At 39.4% G+C, this 17318-nt stretch overlaps 1 protein-coding gene across 1 annotated transcript in view; it reads right to left on the bottom strand.

Moving 5' to 3' along the window:
- Positions 1-2090: 2090 nt before the first annotated feature.
- Positions 2091-17318, bottom strand: part of LOC134671420 (regulator of G-protein signaling 20) — a 39016-nt gene continuing 23788 nt past the window's right edge. Inside the window, exons 2-6 of the mRNA XM_063529275.1 lie at positions 14559-14647; positions 13032-13121; positions 12041-12102; positions 9729-9895; positions 2091-8736 (exon numbers count right to left, since the gene is read on the bottom strand). Coding sequence (XP_063385345.1) covers positions 8545-8736; positions 9729-9895; positions 12041-12102; positions 13032-13121; positions 14559-14647 — 600 coding nt within the window. The 3' untranslated portion in view covers positions 2091-8544. The remainder of the gene's footprint in view (positions 8737-9728; positions 9896-12040; positions 12103-13031; positions 13122-14558; positions 14648-17318) is intronic.

Here is a 17318-nt window from a genome sequence, read left to right as displayed (position 1 = left end):
CCAAACAATATTAAAGTAAGACAGTAGAAGTAATGACGGAGAGCAAAACATCCGCTTTTCACACTTATAGGTACATACTTAATTATTATAAAAAAATATTAATTTTTCAAGTGATTTTATTTATTTATTTAAAACATTTTTAAACATTAAGTATTTAATTAGTCATATTTTTTATAATAAAAAAAAGTATTTTAAATATCGTTGGTATTAAAATACATAGGTACCCTGTTCGTACAGCGTTGATTTAATTTTAATCCTGAGAAATAAACAGTCGACTCCAATAACGATGCTATAAATCTTCGCGTCAGTCTGACGTGGTACAGTTGGCCACGGGCCAGCAATGGAGTGATAAAATACAGCAAACTTTATTTTAATTTCTAGCGCATTCATGGTTAACATTCTGCTAAAAGTCTAAAAGTAAAGAAAAACTACGGTTACCTATACGGCTACCATCCAGTTTTGACATTGAAATATTAGCTCGCATCTACGTAAATTACTTTCTATACATCTCGCTTGCACTAATATGCGAGTACGAGCGAGATGCATAGAAAGTAAGTTACTTAGACGTGAGTGAATATGTCAGTGTCAAAACTGATGGTAGTGGTACTACCACAATCCATTTTTTATGAGATTGGAATTTTTAACCTCAAAAGAAGTACAATATACAACTCCCATGGCATGGCGATTAAAAAAAAACTAAATTGATGGGACCATCAAAATTTAGGTATGTTTGGTTATTTGTCTTTCTCGGATAGATGCCGCACACACCTTTAGCCTATGCTCAGCTAGATGGCGTAACGACACCGTTTCATATTTAACAATTTTAACACATAGACATGAGTGAATGAACATGGATCAAAATAATATAAAAATAATAAAATCATTTATCCATATATACATTTTTTTGATAATTTTATACGTTTTCATTTTGAGTTTTAGTCGTTTGTCGATAGATGGCAGTAAATTTACTGTGACTACAAAAATCACAATGACAGGACCCCTCTATAATATCTATTCTTTTTGATATAGGTATTGTTATAATGTTGACCGTTCGTGAATTGTTTGCTAAACAAGAGTTGTAGCTCGATTTTTAGGGTTCCGTACCCAAAGGGTAAAACGGGACCCTATTACTAAGACTTCGCTGTCCGTCCGTCCGTCCGTCCGTCTGTCACCAGTCTGTATCTCACGAACCGTGATAGCTAGACAGTTGAAATTTTCACAGATGATGTATTTCTGTTGCCGCTATAACAACAAATACTAAAAACAGAATAAAATAAAGATTTAAATGGGGAACAAACGTGATTTTTGACCAAAGTTAAGCAACGTCGGGAGGGGTCAGTACTTGGATGGGTGACCGTTTTTTTTGCTTTTTTTAGTTTTTTTTTGCATTATGGTACGGAACCCTTCGTGCGCGAGTCCGACTCGCACTTGCCCGGTTTTTATTTATTACTATCAAAATTTTTGTATGCTATCCTAATGATTTAATGGCTTTTTTTACAAATCAGTTTTAAAAACGGCTGATCATTTAATTACTTCCCTTTTAAATATGCATGATGTTTACTGAGAAGACAAAGAAGGGAGGGTGTTACTTAAAAAAAAAAATAGCTTTGCTATTAGCGCCATCTATATGTGAGTTTCGGCATGTGTTAACAGCGTACTACGACAAGGCTTCATAGTTTTGCTACTCGCCCAGAGGTGGCGCTCTACTTTAAAATTCACATGACCACCGGCGTCATGAGCAGGACAGCATTACGCACGTGTGATAGAGATAGAAATAGGCGGTGTGTGAAATTCCTCGTTATACGCGTCTTTGCTTTACGTCCGTACATAGACTAGGAATCCTCTACCGACCGATGATAACCGATAATGCCAAAAATGCGGGGGTGCGCGGGATGAGGTGAGCGAAGTCCCGTGCCGTGATTGGTCCGTTCAAAGACACGGACGTCACACAAAGACACTTTCGACTCGAACATGGAGTAAAATTACCGTATGCGTGGCAGAGGGGGTAGCGCGACTATGCCGGATGTTTTGTCTGTGGTTTTAGGGTAGGTAATAGGTTACTATCGTAATTGTGAAATGAAACAACAATATACATGAACAGATTTATTCGTTGACCTTCAATCAGGCAAACTTGATTGGTCCACCTTTATTGCTTCTAACTAGGGGGGTGATGCGCGGTGCGCCGGGGGGGGGGGGGGACCACTTGTGACTTGACATGTTGTGACGTGGCGTATGATGTAGTGACGTATCGTGTAGGTGACGACTTGACGCCGTGATATTCGTCATGACATCACGACGTCATTGGGCAGTGTAAGGATTGTACTTGATTGTGACGTTTGTGTAATGAAATTGTGGATTCAATTTGATAAAAGGACAGAAAACTTGATTGACTAATAGCAATACATAATTATATTTGTATTGGCTGTATGGACGATAGTCGATAGTTTATGCCATAAATACGCTATTAGCGACTAAGCGTATGGCCATATGGCATATCCCATCGGGCACATCGCACACAGCCAATAGGATTTAAGAGTACAGACAAATTTCCTGCCGAGGTGATTTTAGGTGGGTCGAAATAATTTCGATATCTGTTTTTTTTTGTCTAAAAATTGTACAGTCGACGTCAAAGATATGTTTACACTTTTGCACCTTACTGCTTTGTAATAAGGCGAAAAATGTAAACATATATTTGACGTCGACTGTACCAGGTGGAGTTTTTGGTAAGATATAGGTACCCATTATACTCGTATGGCGTAATACGTAAACGGCTTTTTAAATTTGTTTTCAGTCAAATTGTGACAAAGTGATCAGAAATAAGTCAACAAAAATAATTTGGACCCAAATGTATTGTTTACCTACTAACTTTTTTTGCTTATAAAAATGTTAATTTTTTAAAAACATAAAAGTTATGTTGATTGAGCTGAATCGCTTTTATGGTAATGACTATTTTCAAGATACATTATAACTATTATTGCTCTGACAGTTAAGGCCAAAAGGCATAGGACTGCCAAAGAACGTCTTATGGTACCTATTAAGTATTTCTTTTGTACTCTAAGGTAATTTTTTGTGCAGTAAACATTAATGATAACTTGGAAGTGAAATGACAATGAAATCGGAATGTAAAATGTTAAAGTGACAAGCGATAGTCATGACGACTTGATGTCTGAAATATGTCATGTTGTGTACCGGCAGCGTTCAAGAGCGTTGATTGTGACTAACGTGTGCGTAATGACATAAGTCATGACGTGCGTTGTAGTGACTATTTTGTGTAGCGACTATCGTCGTAGTGACAAGTTTGGAGAGCGGTGGACCAGTGAAGTTGCCACGGCGCACCTACTTACCTTAACCTAACTATATACAAAATTAGTACCCGTTTAAATTAATTTAATATTATACTGAGACTATTTACAGGTATAGGGTTGTTATTGCAACCCATTGGCGGTTTGATCCCCACCTGGGCACGACTATATATCAAGACTGAAACATATAGCTAGCTGTGTGCGCTACGCTGGCTCAATTTGGTCATCGTCTTAAAACACAGTTAAGAAACTGTGTCATGACTAGATGCCCTTTTAATGTACATATTTTTATGTAATCAGTATCTGTGATTTACCGATTTGAAATATTTTAACAATGCTCAGAGTTTTGTTTTTATTTATTCTAACTTTATGCACATGCGTAGCTTTATGCATACACTCACCTGCAATAATATGTTACTCTTCGAACGACGCAAAAATATGTGACACGCTCTTATAGCTCTACAAAAAAAGATCGTGTCAGATGTTTTTGCGGCCTTCGTTGTGTAACATATTATTGCAGGTGACTGTACATAAAGTAGCGTTTATCACGTAACTGGCTCAATATTACAAAGTTCTATGCTACATTTGCAAGATAGTTGAAATGACTTAATGTCACTATGACAATGTTCAAATATCAGTTCGATAAAAGTGAAACATAGAACCCTGTAGGTAATATTGGACCAGCGATGTGATAAAGGTGCCTTTTGAAGCTTTATTTAAATCAAACAACGGTTAAAGTGACAAGTTATCGTTATAGTTACCTATAGTTAAGTTAAATATCGATCTTTATAATTTTACGGGTTTTACTCTATGACGTAATCTGAGCATTGTTAAACATTGCATACGTACAAGGGCTTAGACGAGACCCTGTACTTTGCTGTGTTAGACCCGATGCTGCCTGTTTCTCGCCGTTTACTTTACATAATATGTTTCTAGTTTTACTTTACATTTAATACCTAAACTAAAATGCTTAGAACTAAACAAATTTCCAGTACTATTGAACCACCACCCGCTCGCACAGTGTCATTGACCGCCGACATCATCCGTCGCGCGTCGGCGCGATAGCAATAGGTATAATTATGTGTTCGATAGAGATAAAAAATGGCGGGTAGCTGTCTAAAATTCTTTGTGCTTAGGGCCCTTGCTTTACCAATTCGTGCACATAATTTTATTTGTACTTTTTTACTTGTCCCACAAAGCAAAGTCAGTTTTAAGTTGGTAATATTATTTAAACAGTTTGCACTTTCTTGTTACTTCCTAATCTTTGGTTTAAATTTGAACTATAAACTAGGTCATATAGTTTTTCTTATAATGACTAGATTAGTTAGACATTTTCTGACATATTGCGAGTAGCGGCGAGCTTACAAGAGACATCCTGTTTAAAGGTTTACCCGTTCGTACCCATTATGAAAATTACAGTCTTGAAAATAGTGCATTATAATTACATTATGTTAGGCCTATTACTATGTGCTATACTACCGAGGCCTAAATAGGATTGGCCGGATCCCGGATAAGTCTTAAAAAAAATTACATATAAAAGTACAAGATTACAACATTCAAAAAGGGTTCACTAAAACTTGTGCACTATTCGCTTGTGCTGAGAAAATAACCTGAATCTCATGTCGCAGAGAGAGAAAACAGACATTGAGCCTTCATTATGCCTTTTCCATAATCATAACCTGAGTCTAACACAGCCACGGCACGAAACTGAGCTTAGCACATTGTGGTGGGTCGGGCGCAGTGGTAATTACAAGACCCAGTGGGCCAGACCCATCCCAGCGTCCCGGACGATCCAAGACAGCCGAAAAATTACTCTTAACCTTTTAACCACCATCGAATTTGTACGAAGTTACACGAAGTTTTGTCTTATTTATCAGATCGCGGAGAAATTAGCCAGATTCTGTATGTCTTATATATCAGTCTACGGCGGTTAAAAGGTTAAATACCGAGCAGCCCTACATACGTGGTTAGGCGCTACATGCACTCTGATTGGCTGCTCGGGTGACACTTCGACACGCAGTCAAGTGCAAGATGACCAACTGGCGAACTGAGACAAGTAGACGAAAGGTGTAAGGGCACATGTACTTTTAGCATTCCCAAGTTGAGGGAATATTGGCTAGAATAAGTTTAATTTGTTTAATAGAGAAACAGAGGCCTCTATTATCCTTTTCTTTCGGAAAATAAACTCTGAAAGTGGTCGAGGAAAAGTGCACGTCCAAGACCCAGTACTTACAGTTCATTCATGTGCCTATAATAATATATAGTTGCTATAACAATCAATGAATTTTTAGCTTTAAGTACTTGAAATAAATTAACCTTTATCTAAAACTAATTTTCTACGCCTGTTACAAAACGTAGAAAGATTATATCAAGAAATAGAGGCCTCTCTGCACTTCATTGGTCGATTCAGGAATTATGTCCTCAAAGTAAACTAAGGTTTTATATACAAAAATCAGGTCCCGTGTTAAGCTCAATGACTGCAAGCCAGTCATCTCGGAGACTATGCTAGGATGGCCCCTACACCCGTTTCATATGCGTCTACTGTTAATACAACGGGTTTAAATACAATACTTTTAGAGCCACCCACGCTATAGCGTCTCCTGAGCGTCGGCGTCTACTCACCTCTATGGTTGCTGCTCGACGCAACGTTGACGCTGCGCAGCGACGTCATTTTCCATAGCGCTGACTAAACGCCAACGCTCAAAAGACCCTAGTGTGGGCTAACGCTGTCCTGTGCTAAGAATATCCTCTTTACTATAGCTTATTATTGCCGTTTATAATGGGGTTATGAAATAGGACTTAATAATTTACTAATTGCAAAAATTTATGACAAAAAACGATTAAAACGCTGTCATAAATTAGCTAGCAACTAGTGGATATAAACCCGCTACATTATGCTCAGTTGTTTGTCCAATTGTACACCATATTATCTTAAAGTAAATTGTTCGTTGAATCAGTCTGGGTGCCACTAACTTGTGGCATCTCACTGGCCAAAGTCATATGGGCTACAGCTTTATATAAGATGTTGAACCCGAATTAGGAGCTAAAACCCAGTCAAAAATGATACGTCTGGATGTGTATTCTGAAGAAAAATGTATGTACCTTAAATTCAGGGATACACCAGGCGACAAAAGTTCCGCGACACGTGTCGCAAGCGACGTTGACGTAGTGGCGCAACGTTGCCAAACTTCACATGTCGGGCAACACGTGTCGTCAGTGTGTGTCATAAGTCGTGCGATATCGCCAGATGTCAGGTGAAGTTGCACGACTTCGTCTGACATGTCGCCGAGTCGTGTCGCGAGCATTTGTCCCCTAGTGTATCCCCAGCTTGAAACACAACAATACCAAGTAAAGAAGACGTATCAGATTGACTAGTGTTTCAAAGTGGCCACCCATATACGAACTAGCAAAATTACAGATTAGCATGATAAAGATTCATCAAAGTATAAATAACTTTTGTATTTATTATGAGAGCCACTTTATATTAACATAGCTCCTTGTTTGTCCATAAATTATTTAAGACCATAATAACTGCTTTTCGTACCTCATCCCACATACATTTTTAAACCATAGGTTGTCTTTATTAGCAAATGAAACTATGTGAAACGGGTCACTCTATATGGAACCTTAGATCAGAAGATCGAAAAATTCATCAGCTAGAAACTTTCACAATAAAACTGCCAATCTCAATCAAAAAATTATATACGCTGAAATATATCTCAATCCCTTCATTATCTACGAGTATGACTGATCATAGCTACAGGGGGCCTACCGCGAAAACCGAACTTTGCAAATTGCGGGGATCTTTTTCTTTTACTCCAATGAAGGCGTAATAAGAGTGATAGGGAATTAAGGATCCGCAATTTACGAGCTTCGATTTTCGCGGTTATAGCCCAGGTCACAAAGAAATTTCAAGACTAGATTTGTTTAGGGACGGATAACCTAACGATGGTCTCAAAACCAAATGCTTTAACTGACCAGAAAGGCTGGCGCAACTAGGTCAAAAGCAAATTCAAAACTAATAATGATTCGTTGCATCCAGTTGTTGCAGACAGTTATAGAATTGAGACTTGACATTCCTTCGTCGAATTAATTAATTAAGTATCGGCATGTACCTACAGTCAACTGTAAAAATATGGGTGTAGCCAATTCGCTGACATAAGAACCATGGGACATATTTTTGAGATGATTTGTGCACCCATATTTTTACAGTTGACTGTACTAAAATTGTTGATGCGTTACTTCTCAACTTCTCATCTCTAACAGACCTAAATCTGAACATGACCCATTTACGAGTAGAACTACGCGACGCGCAGCTCATTTTAACATCTCTCCCGCGCAGAAAAATATGGAGAATCACCTGTGTCTCATTCCCGAAACATCTGTTCGATTCGAACTTTAAGATAGGTACGTTAATTAATAGATCTAGAAACGATATGGATTAGAGTGTCAGTGTCAAATGTTTACCTTTGAAGAAACGTCACATTTGACATTGACACTTCTAATCCATATCGTTTCTAGATCTATTAACTGACGTATCTTAAAGTTCGAATCGGGCAGAAAGTTATTTCTCTGGCGTTCATATAAATATTATGAACAACTAGTTGTGCCAGCCTCGCTTTTCGTTCAAACGTAAGTCCTTATATTTGATTCCAGTGATAAATACGCATGTATAGAGTTACCATTTAACTGAGACGGATCATGATAAGTTAAAGAGGTTGATTACATAGATTTTGAAGGTTATTCTGTGTGATTAGTTTTATATAACCGAGCTATATCGACTAGGAATCAGGGAAGGAGCTCAGGGACCGTGTGAGCTAATTGGTAAAACTATAAATAAATACGCTCACGAAATAATGCATTAAAGGTATTTTGCACCATCATGGAATCATCCATGAATGAGTTATTCGGGCTTCGTACGGAATCATTTTCGTGGACACATTTTCAAAAGACGGCATTAGTTTCCATGACTTTTCCGTTAAAAACAGAAGACCTTTCACTAATGCTGCAGATTCAAAATCTGCCAGTTTTCGTCCAAAATGTATCCACGAAATTTAATCTGTCGAAACACTCGAATCTGTCTCAGGTAATCGCTTTAATATACAGCCTAAGTGGCGTACGTCCAACGGCAACGTGGCGGCGTATCAAGCGGAAAAGTGCGAGCATAGTGCACTAAGCCGCTCGCATACGTTTGCATTTCAACATGAACGCTCCACTCTAAAGTCCACTCAGTACACAAGCTTCACTGCGGCGACGCGGCCGGCGAGCTAGGCACATGTGCAAGCATCTTATACAGAGGTGAGTTGACGAAGCGCGGGTAGGAGTCTCGGTGCATCAGCGTGTAGATCTGCAGCTGTGCTTCGTCGAACGTGTGCGGGGTCGGCTCCACCATGTTGCGATTCACCACCTCGCGCACCCGAGAGTCCAGGGATACCTGGAATTGATAAGTTTTTTTTAAGAATGGGATAACAAGAAGATACTGAGACTGAGTTGTCAAGCGGACCCCAGGCTCCCATGAGCCGTGGCAAAAATGCCGGGATAACGCCAGGAAGAAGAAGACTGAGAAAGAAAATAATATGATTGATAAATTAAAGAAGGTCAACACTCAACAGTTTAAGTGAACTACGTATTGGCATTGGCTATCGAATGCATCCTAAGTTGTTCAGAATATCAAACCATTAGGATACAAATTTTTTTTTATAAAAAAAATTGTATTATTTGAAGTAGCAACAATACCGTGGGTGGCCGAAATGTCTAGGCATCTGCCGCGAATGCAGAGGACCCTGGTTTGATTCCATAGTCACTGGAGGCCTTAGTCACTCTTTCTTTCGTATTTGACATCTATTTTCAGGTTAATTTTGTTCCGTATACGGAGAAGAATAGAAGACTAAAATAACCGGACTGTAGTTTCGGAAAGAGAAAGATAAGAAGAAGAGAAGAGTCACGCAATGTATTAGGCCCCATATATTCCACGACTCTTCTCTTTCCGCACAGACTTTACCTATATCGCTTGCGGTATCAGTTCCTAAGCAGTGAAAGGGGGAACTATTAAGTGTGGACTCTCCTGTTTATGTATTCCCGGCCTCCTCCCAGGACGTTACAGGCATAGCCTAATGTGGGGCCACAGGATATTGATATTTGTTAATAAGGTTTTTTCTATCAAATAAATTATTATTCTTATTCTAACCTAAGTCATGAGAGAACGAAATAAATGTCATACTAAGGGTACTAAGAAGAAGTGACCAAGGCCTCCAGTGCCCCAGGCTGGAATCGAACCAGCGTATTCTGCTATCGTAGCAGGTGCCTGTGCCATTCGATTTCATGTTTGATTCCATGCTATAAAAACAAATTAAAAATATTTTCTGAAAATACTTTAAACATGTTCTAATAGCATGAGAGAACGGTTAGAGAAAGAGAGGAACAGACCTCTTTCGGTGATAGTATGGAGATGTAGTCCTCGTATATGAAGCGAGCCTTCTCCTCAACGGCATCAGGGTCCGTCTCCCGCTTCAGCTCCTCGCACGCCAGCCAGAACATGATGTTCTCCTCCGAGTACTCGCCGCGCAGAAAGTCTCGGAACACCTTGCGCCCGGCTGGAACATAAAGAATTTATAAATAACTAGCCTCATCGCAAAGCAAAGCATGACGAGCTCTGGCTGGACCAACGCAGGCAGAAACGTAATCGCAGAGCTGCTGCACCACCCCAGGAGTCAAGACACGTCTGTGATAGATGCGGTAAGGAGTGCCGATCGGCCATTGGTCTATACAGTCATCGCAGTCGATGTAGGCTGTAGACGAACTCCTCAAAATAATTTATTCAGTCGCTGCAACTATCATCTGCAAAGATGCTGTGGCCAATGATGATGAGCCTCATCGGCAGGGCCGTCTTAAACTGGGGCCCTTGGGCACATAAGAATTTGGGTCCCTTTTGGAAAGTAAAGAAAGCTAACATTTTTCTACTATGATCTATTTATTATGGGTAATCAAATATACTGTTACTGTCTGTCCTTCGGGCCCCCCTGAGGATGGGGGTCCTGGGCACAAGCCCCGTGTGCCCTTATGGTCAAGACGGTACCGTAAAACGGGGTGAGTAGGTTTCGCGGGGAGAGGTGGTTTATTAATGGGGAGAGGTTTGAGAGGGGGGTGAGAAGAAATTTTAAGGCTACTGCTACAAAAATAATGTATTCCAATTTAAAATGGAGCTATAGTAATACGCATAATTAAAAAAAATCGATCCAACAATCTTTCAATATCACCTTTGTATGAAAAACCCTCTCACCCCAAATACGAGGCACTACGGGGTGAGATGGGTTTTCCTCTTTATCGTCAAAGTTATGAAATGGAACTACCCAAAATAAAATACAAACTAAAATACAAACGTCCGAACCACTTATTATATACACCATTCAGTTTTCACATGTAAAAATAAAATTTTATCGAGATTTGAAAGTCAAATTTCACCCAACTCACCCCATTTTACGGTACTACTCATCGGTAATACGGCCTACTCCAGCTGCCACAGATGCGATCTCAAATGCCAAGAGACGTCCCTCGGATACATATTCTTCATAAGTGATCTATTTTATTTCGTTTTCAACACAGGAACGCTATTTGCCACAGGAATTGGTTTATACGAAATTACGATTGTGCCTGCCATCTGAGTATCTGACCTATCCCATAGCCCGATTTCCTCAAAATTTCAATGAAGACCATACCAACTGGTGTGTAATGATACTTATAGAATATTTAAAGCGTTATTTTATAACTGTGTACAGTGTACAGTGATGTTGACAAAGATATTATTAGAACCAACAGTTTACACAGAAGTTCCAAGAAACTCATTGGCACGAGCAAAGGTTTGGACGCCTGACTTCCCGTTTAAAAATCGCTCGGCCGTTCGTGATATTCTGAACGAAAACTTTAACAAGTCATCGTCATTTTCCTCGCGTTATCTCGGCTTTTTACCACGGCTCATGGGAGCCAGGGGTCAGAAAGCGCCTGGCATTTGACCTTCCAACCCAAAGGGAAAACTAGGACAAGTAAAATGTGCTTAATAAATTATTACCTACTGCACAAGTAAACTGAATAACCAGGAAAGTTTTGCAACTTAGGACAAGGTTCATTGTGAAAGTAACTCCTTTAGTAAGTTACAGGAGTTGCAAAAAGGTTTTGGTCCTTCGATCCGGATACAAACTAAGATAATTGGCATCCTGTCGAACTACTCAAAAATGTGGGAGACTCCTGTATCCTGTCATCATCATTTTCCTCGCATTATTCAGGTATTTTGCCAGACCTCATGGGAGCCTAATCCCGAGAATTAGCGTAGGCACTAGTTTTTATGGAAGCCATATATAGGGTGATTTCGGGGTCGTGGAGCAAGAGAACCAGACATCATACAGAATCCAAAGATGAGCCTAATGATGTTGTTAATTATTGTTTATCACCAATAATGATGATTATTTTCCAGATGACAAGAAGGAAAAAACATTTTTGCATACAATTTGGTGACCCTACTCAATGTGACTCTTGTCGCTTTCCATACAGCGTATGTCAAAAGTCATAGGGTGACAATAATTACTTAGTATAACAATAATTTTACTTGAAAAATAAGAAAAATTAAAGTAATTATCTTTTAATCAAATACTACCATATGACAATGTGGATCATTTACAGAGTCAGAAAAAGTGGTTCTGGATCACGACCCAGAAATCACCCTGTATAGCAACAGTAACACAAACCTGCGCTGCGCATGAGTCTGTCAAACGACTGCCCCCAACTCTGGATCTCCTCCAGCGACGGCCTGGAAACGGAAATGTACACGTCATTAAGAACCATAGGAAATTGAAAACAGGGCAAGTGCGAGTCGGACTCGCGCACGAAGGGTTCCGTACCATAATGCAAAAAAAGGCAAAAAAAACGGTCACCCATCCAAGTACTGACCCCGCCCGACGTTGCTTAACTTCGGTCAAAAATCACGTTTGTTGTATGGGAGCCCCACTTAAATCTTTATTTTATTCATCATCTGTGAAAATTTCAACTGTCTAGCTATCACGGTTCGTGAGATACAGGATACAGCCTGCATGGTGACAGACGGACGGACGGACAGCAGAGTCTTAGTAATAGGGTCCCGCTTTACCCTTTGGGTACGGAACCCTAAAAATAATCTTTCGGCGAAATATACATATCTATATGTTTTCTCTGGATTGGCCTTTTTTTCCGTATTCGACCCTGTGGTAAATGTCTTTCATTATGGTTTACACATCCACCCGGTTCACCCTCCAGATTATGGAAACTTTTGAGCGCCAAAGACCTGACGTGTGCTTCAATTTACAGCCCAATTTAATTTGTGCATTCCGACAGAGTGGGTTATTCCCACTAGAAACCACCAAGTCCTTACCAGTGGTAACTACTGGGAATTTTTTCCCCACCTTTTACCACTGGTAACTACTGGGAAAAATATAAGAATAACCCGACAAAGTTCTTATGACGCGCCACACGACAAGCATGGCGTTCAAAGGATTAACAAAGTGCTTGGAAAATCTTGTAAGTGTCAATGACTGGTGTCTGCGTATGTCTAATGTTAACATTCCATTTCTGACCGCAGCTGCACTACCGGTACTGAACGCGTCGCTGTCATTGTCAATTTCCACAGTAAAATGAACAGTAGTGCAGCTTTCGTTGGAAATGGACTGTCACCTTAAGGCTCATCTGACTTATAGATAGACTCACGGCGCATCTCCGTCGTTGAGCAGTGGGTCCTGCGGGCCAGGCTCCCGGGGCTTCTTGCCGGGACCTCCCTCCGACCCGCGCGCAGCCAGGCTGCAACAGAAAAGATTCAATATTTAACCATCTTTACCTGCAATAGGTACGACTTATCACAATAATTACCTATTTACTTTAACGGGACTTAATCGCGCAGGTATGCTTAAGTTAAACTACCTCTGACATTTCCCTGTCATTGTCTCCGTGGCTTTGGAAAAAGACTGCCTAAAGTCACAGAACAGTACCTACAGAAATTACACTTCCTACAAAACCGAAGTTTGACAGCGATTCAGGTACGAATCATGCTAGGGTTGTCAAAATTCAAGTCATTGTCATATCTGTGCACGCAAAAGGACGTCAAGTGATACCAACCTGCCAATCCTAATCATTGCTCGGAGCAATGCTGAGCCAAACGGAGCCGAGAATGCCCGAAAGGAGGAGTGTCTCCCCACTGCTAAAGTCATCTTTTAGCTGAGCGAGTTTTTCGACCCACCCGCCCATAGTCTTGAATATTAATGTTTACTTATTAACTTGAATTTAAGTATACGCGAACAAGTCGTGTAAGTTTAAATCAGTACCTATTTACAAAAAAAAGTGAGTTTCTAAGGATGTCACTTCTTGGAACCTATTTTGTAAAAAGAACTCTTTTACCTTGCCAAAAAGTATGTAGCCATAATCGGCAGGCTACATTTTTCTATGCAATGGATGAAGAATCCGATTTTGAAGTAAGTTTATTAAAGTTATTGTTTTGACTGTCGCCGGAATATATAAATTTAGGTTTACGAATTATACAGTATTTTAATTTTCACACTATATTCCAAACCCGGAATGATTTTTCCTGTAGATTTCTGCACTCACCACTTTGCCCTGCAACAAAGACAAAATTATCTCAATTTAAATAAGTAAAAATTAAAAAAAAACTTTTGCACACTAGTGAATCTAGTGATGTCACTCCGAAACACAACACTGACGATAGGTATTCGATTTTTCAACGGTCGTTATTCGTTTCCGCTTATATTACCTAAAATGACTGAATTCCAGATTCTAAAACTCTGTTCCCGATTGAAATTACAATGTTTTTTTTATTCCAATTCATTTTAAAACTATAATTACGCGTAAAATTACGCGATTAAGTCCCGCGAATAAATTACGCGATAATTGTGTGATTTAAATATGTGTTATTTCAAGTACAAATGAAATATATGTCATACACGAAAAAAATTGTCCAAAGGCATCCAGTGCTAGGCAAAATAGGCTGAAATCGTAACACCGCCCTCCGCAGTCGCGGCAGCTGCCTAGACCGCTTGGCCACCCGGAGACTACTTGAGAAAATTCGATCCATGCTGCCCGGGTGGCCTAATAGCGATCTAGGCATCTGCCGCGACTGCGGGGGGCGGTGTTACGTTTTCAGCCTATTTTGCCTAGCACTGGATGCCTTTGGTCACATTTTTATGACATATTTCAGTTCATAAGTGAAAATGGGCATGCACTCACCAGGAACAAGAGCAGCAACAGCACCAGCAGAGGCAGCACGGCTTGGCGGCGGGCCGGCAGCCGCGCGCGAGCGCCGCCAGGCTGCACATCTAACAACATAAACAACACTTCATGGCGCTTATTTGTCATTGACCACGACATCTTTCAGTTCGTTTTACACGACAGATGGCGCGAACACAATTTTTTTGAGCACCAAAAACTAGTTTTTTTGTTTGTAGAGTTGCCCCAGAAGACTATACCATAACGAATAATTGATCCTACATATCCGTAATACAACATCATGGATATGTAGGATCATCCATGACATCAATATCTATAGGGTCTCATATACGGAGACCCCTCATATGTCGACGCGGAATCGGAAAAAGCCGATAGAAATAACCTTTAAGGCAACTACGACCATGATGTGTATCTTATATTAAAATACGATTGTTTCTATGTTTGCTAATCTTACTCACAAACCACAGGGGAGCCCAAAGTAAGTTGACTCAACACGTAAATTGATTACCTAAATTATTTGGAGGAATAACGGTTCTAAGAACTTTAAAATATATAGTTTCAAAAAACAATGTTATGTCAACTTACCCCTTTTACAACTTACCTCGGTCTCCCCTACCATGAACATCTAGACAAACGGTCACATTGACATTTAGGTGGTTATTTCAGAACTAATCTATAAATCGATAGTTGACAGTTCCCTGAAATAAATTCACTTTATTATTTAAGCACAAAAACACTCACTCAGTGAATAACGAAATGCTCTGTCTGTGTTTTTTTGATTGAAAATGTAAGAATCATTACGGATGACTCACGTTAGACCGGGCCGGGTCCGGACCGGAGCTTCCTGCGCTTACTTTTCTATGTCAGATGATCGATGATCACGTGATGCTTTCCATAGAAAATAAAGCGCCGAAAGCTCCGGTCCGGTCTAACGTATAACGTCTAACGTATCCTTTATTCTGATTTAAAAGGTAGGTTTAAGTCAGGATATGGGTTAGGTTAGAATAGAAAAAGGAAAGATTTTATTTGTAAGTTTTGTAACTAATGACCAAAAAAAAAAGAAACATAGCCACAACCGAATACAGAACCTCCTCCTTCTATGAAATGGAAGTCAGTTAAAAAATTGTAGCGCACTGCAAATGTAAATTGTATGGCACCCTCACTTGCGGCGGCGAGCCTTCCTGGCTATTTTGTATCCTAATATTGTCAAACGACAATGTCTGATAAAGTCACATATATTAACAAGTGCGGCCCGCGTCAACTTCGTTAACTACTGTGGTCCTTTTGGCTGCTAAAAGGTTGCCGACCGCTGCCCGATATATTCAGTTATTTTATTTTGTTTTTCGCATTTTACTGGGCTAAAGTTACAAAACTCAAGCCCAGACAGTTACAATAAAATCTATAAACATTCCACAGTAACGCCGAGGTAAACCCAAACACAACCCATGACCCGACACATATTTGAGCCATACATTGACCCAAATCGGGAGTTTCGACACATTTGTATCTACTAACTAGTGCAGTACTTGCTCGCACCAGACCGATTCTAATGCAATCATTTAAATACTCACCGATAAAACTAAGAAATAAAAAAAAAACTGTGTCGCTTAACTTCAAACTTGGGTAAATCCATTCGACCCTCTTTGCAAATATCTATTAGCTTTTACCAAAATAGCATAATCTGACAGATGGATTTACCCAAGTTTAAAGTTAATTTATGTTATGGGATGGGACCCACAATATCTAGTCGTCTAGTAGGTCTAGACGTTAAATATAAAATATATAGGTAGGTAGTTATACTTATATAAAAACTTAAATACATAAAAAAACAGCGATACATCAAGAACAAATATTTGTGATAAACACACAAATAAATGCCCATATATACCGGGATTCGAACCCAACACTTCCTGCTTCGTAGGCAGAATGACTGCCGACTAGACTAAGAAGCCGTCAAAATAAAAATCAACAAGTGCGAGCGAGATGAGAGGAGATGAGACTCAAGGTCGAGAGAGAGATTCGAGGTCGTATCAAAACACGCAGATCCGTATCAAATTGTGATATCAGAATCGGTTTCCAGTATTACGAGCTATGCAAGAAGGTAAGCGATCTTGACATGTCTTTTAATTGAAAAACGCTTTTTAAAAATCAAAAACTTATGAAAGCAGAAGAATATAAATGATCGTATTAGATTCATAATTGTTACATAAGTATTTGCCGTAACTTATTTATAAAATGTGGTTTTCAATTAAAAGACACATCAAGATTGTTTACCTTATTTCTAATGCTAAAAAATCGAACTATACGTTACGACGTTTTCGGTTGAAGAAATGTATCTTTGGTACTGACAGGTCAGTATCATATCGGAAACAGATCGAATAACTAAAATTCGGATACGCCTGCTTGAATAATTAATTCCGACAGACCGTCAGGTTAAGGTCACATCAGTAGATCAATATTTAAAGAAATTATATCTACCTAATTATAATTTTTATTTCTTATATTAATTACATGAGGCCTATTTGATATTTCGATGTCATTTCATGATTCATAAAAGTTTTAATAACATTTTATACGTCAAACCTCCTGCGCGGCATTGCTATAATGGGGTTGGCCGGTGGAAGTTTTTAGCAGATGGCGCCATCATAGCTTGCCCCGTCAATCCCTAGAATTGTGTCAAATTTTTGTTTTTTTAATACCCTGGATGCCAGCCCTTTAAGCCAATTCTCATAGAAAAAGGGGCAAGCTATGATGGCGCCA

Source organism: Cydia fagiglandana, chromosome 15, assembly GCF_963556715.1.
Source record: "Cydia fagiglandana chromosome 15, ilCydFagi1.1, whole genome shotgun sequence".
NCBI lineage: Eukaryota > Metazoa > Arthropoda > Insecta > Lepidoptera > Tortricidae > Cydia > Cydia fagiglandana.
This window is presented reverse-complemented; position numbering and strand designations above follow the sequence as displayed.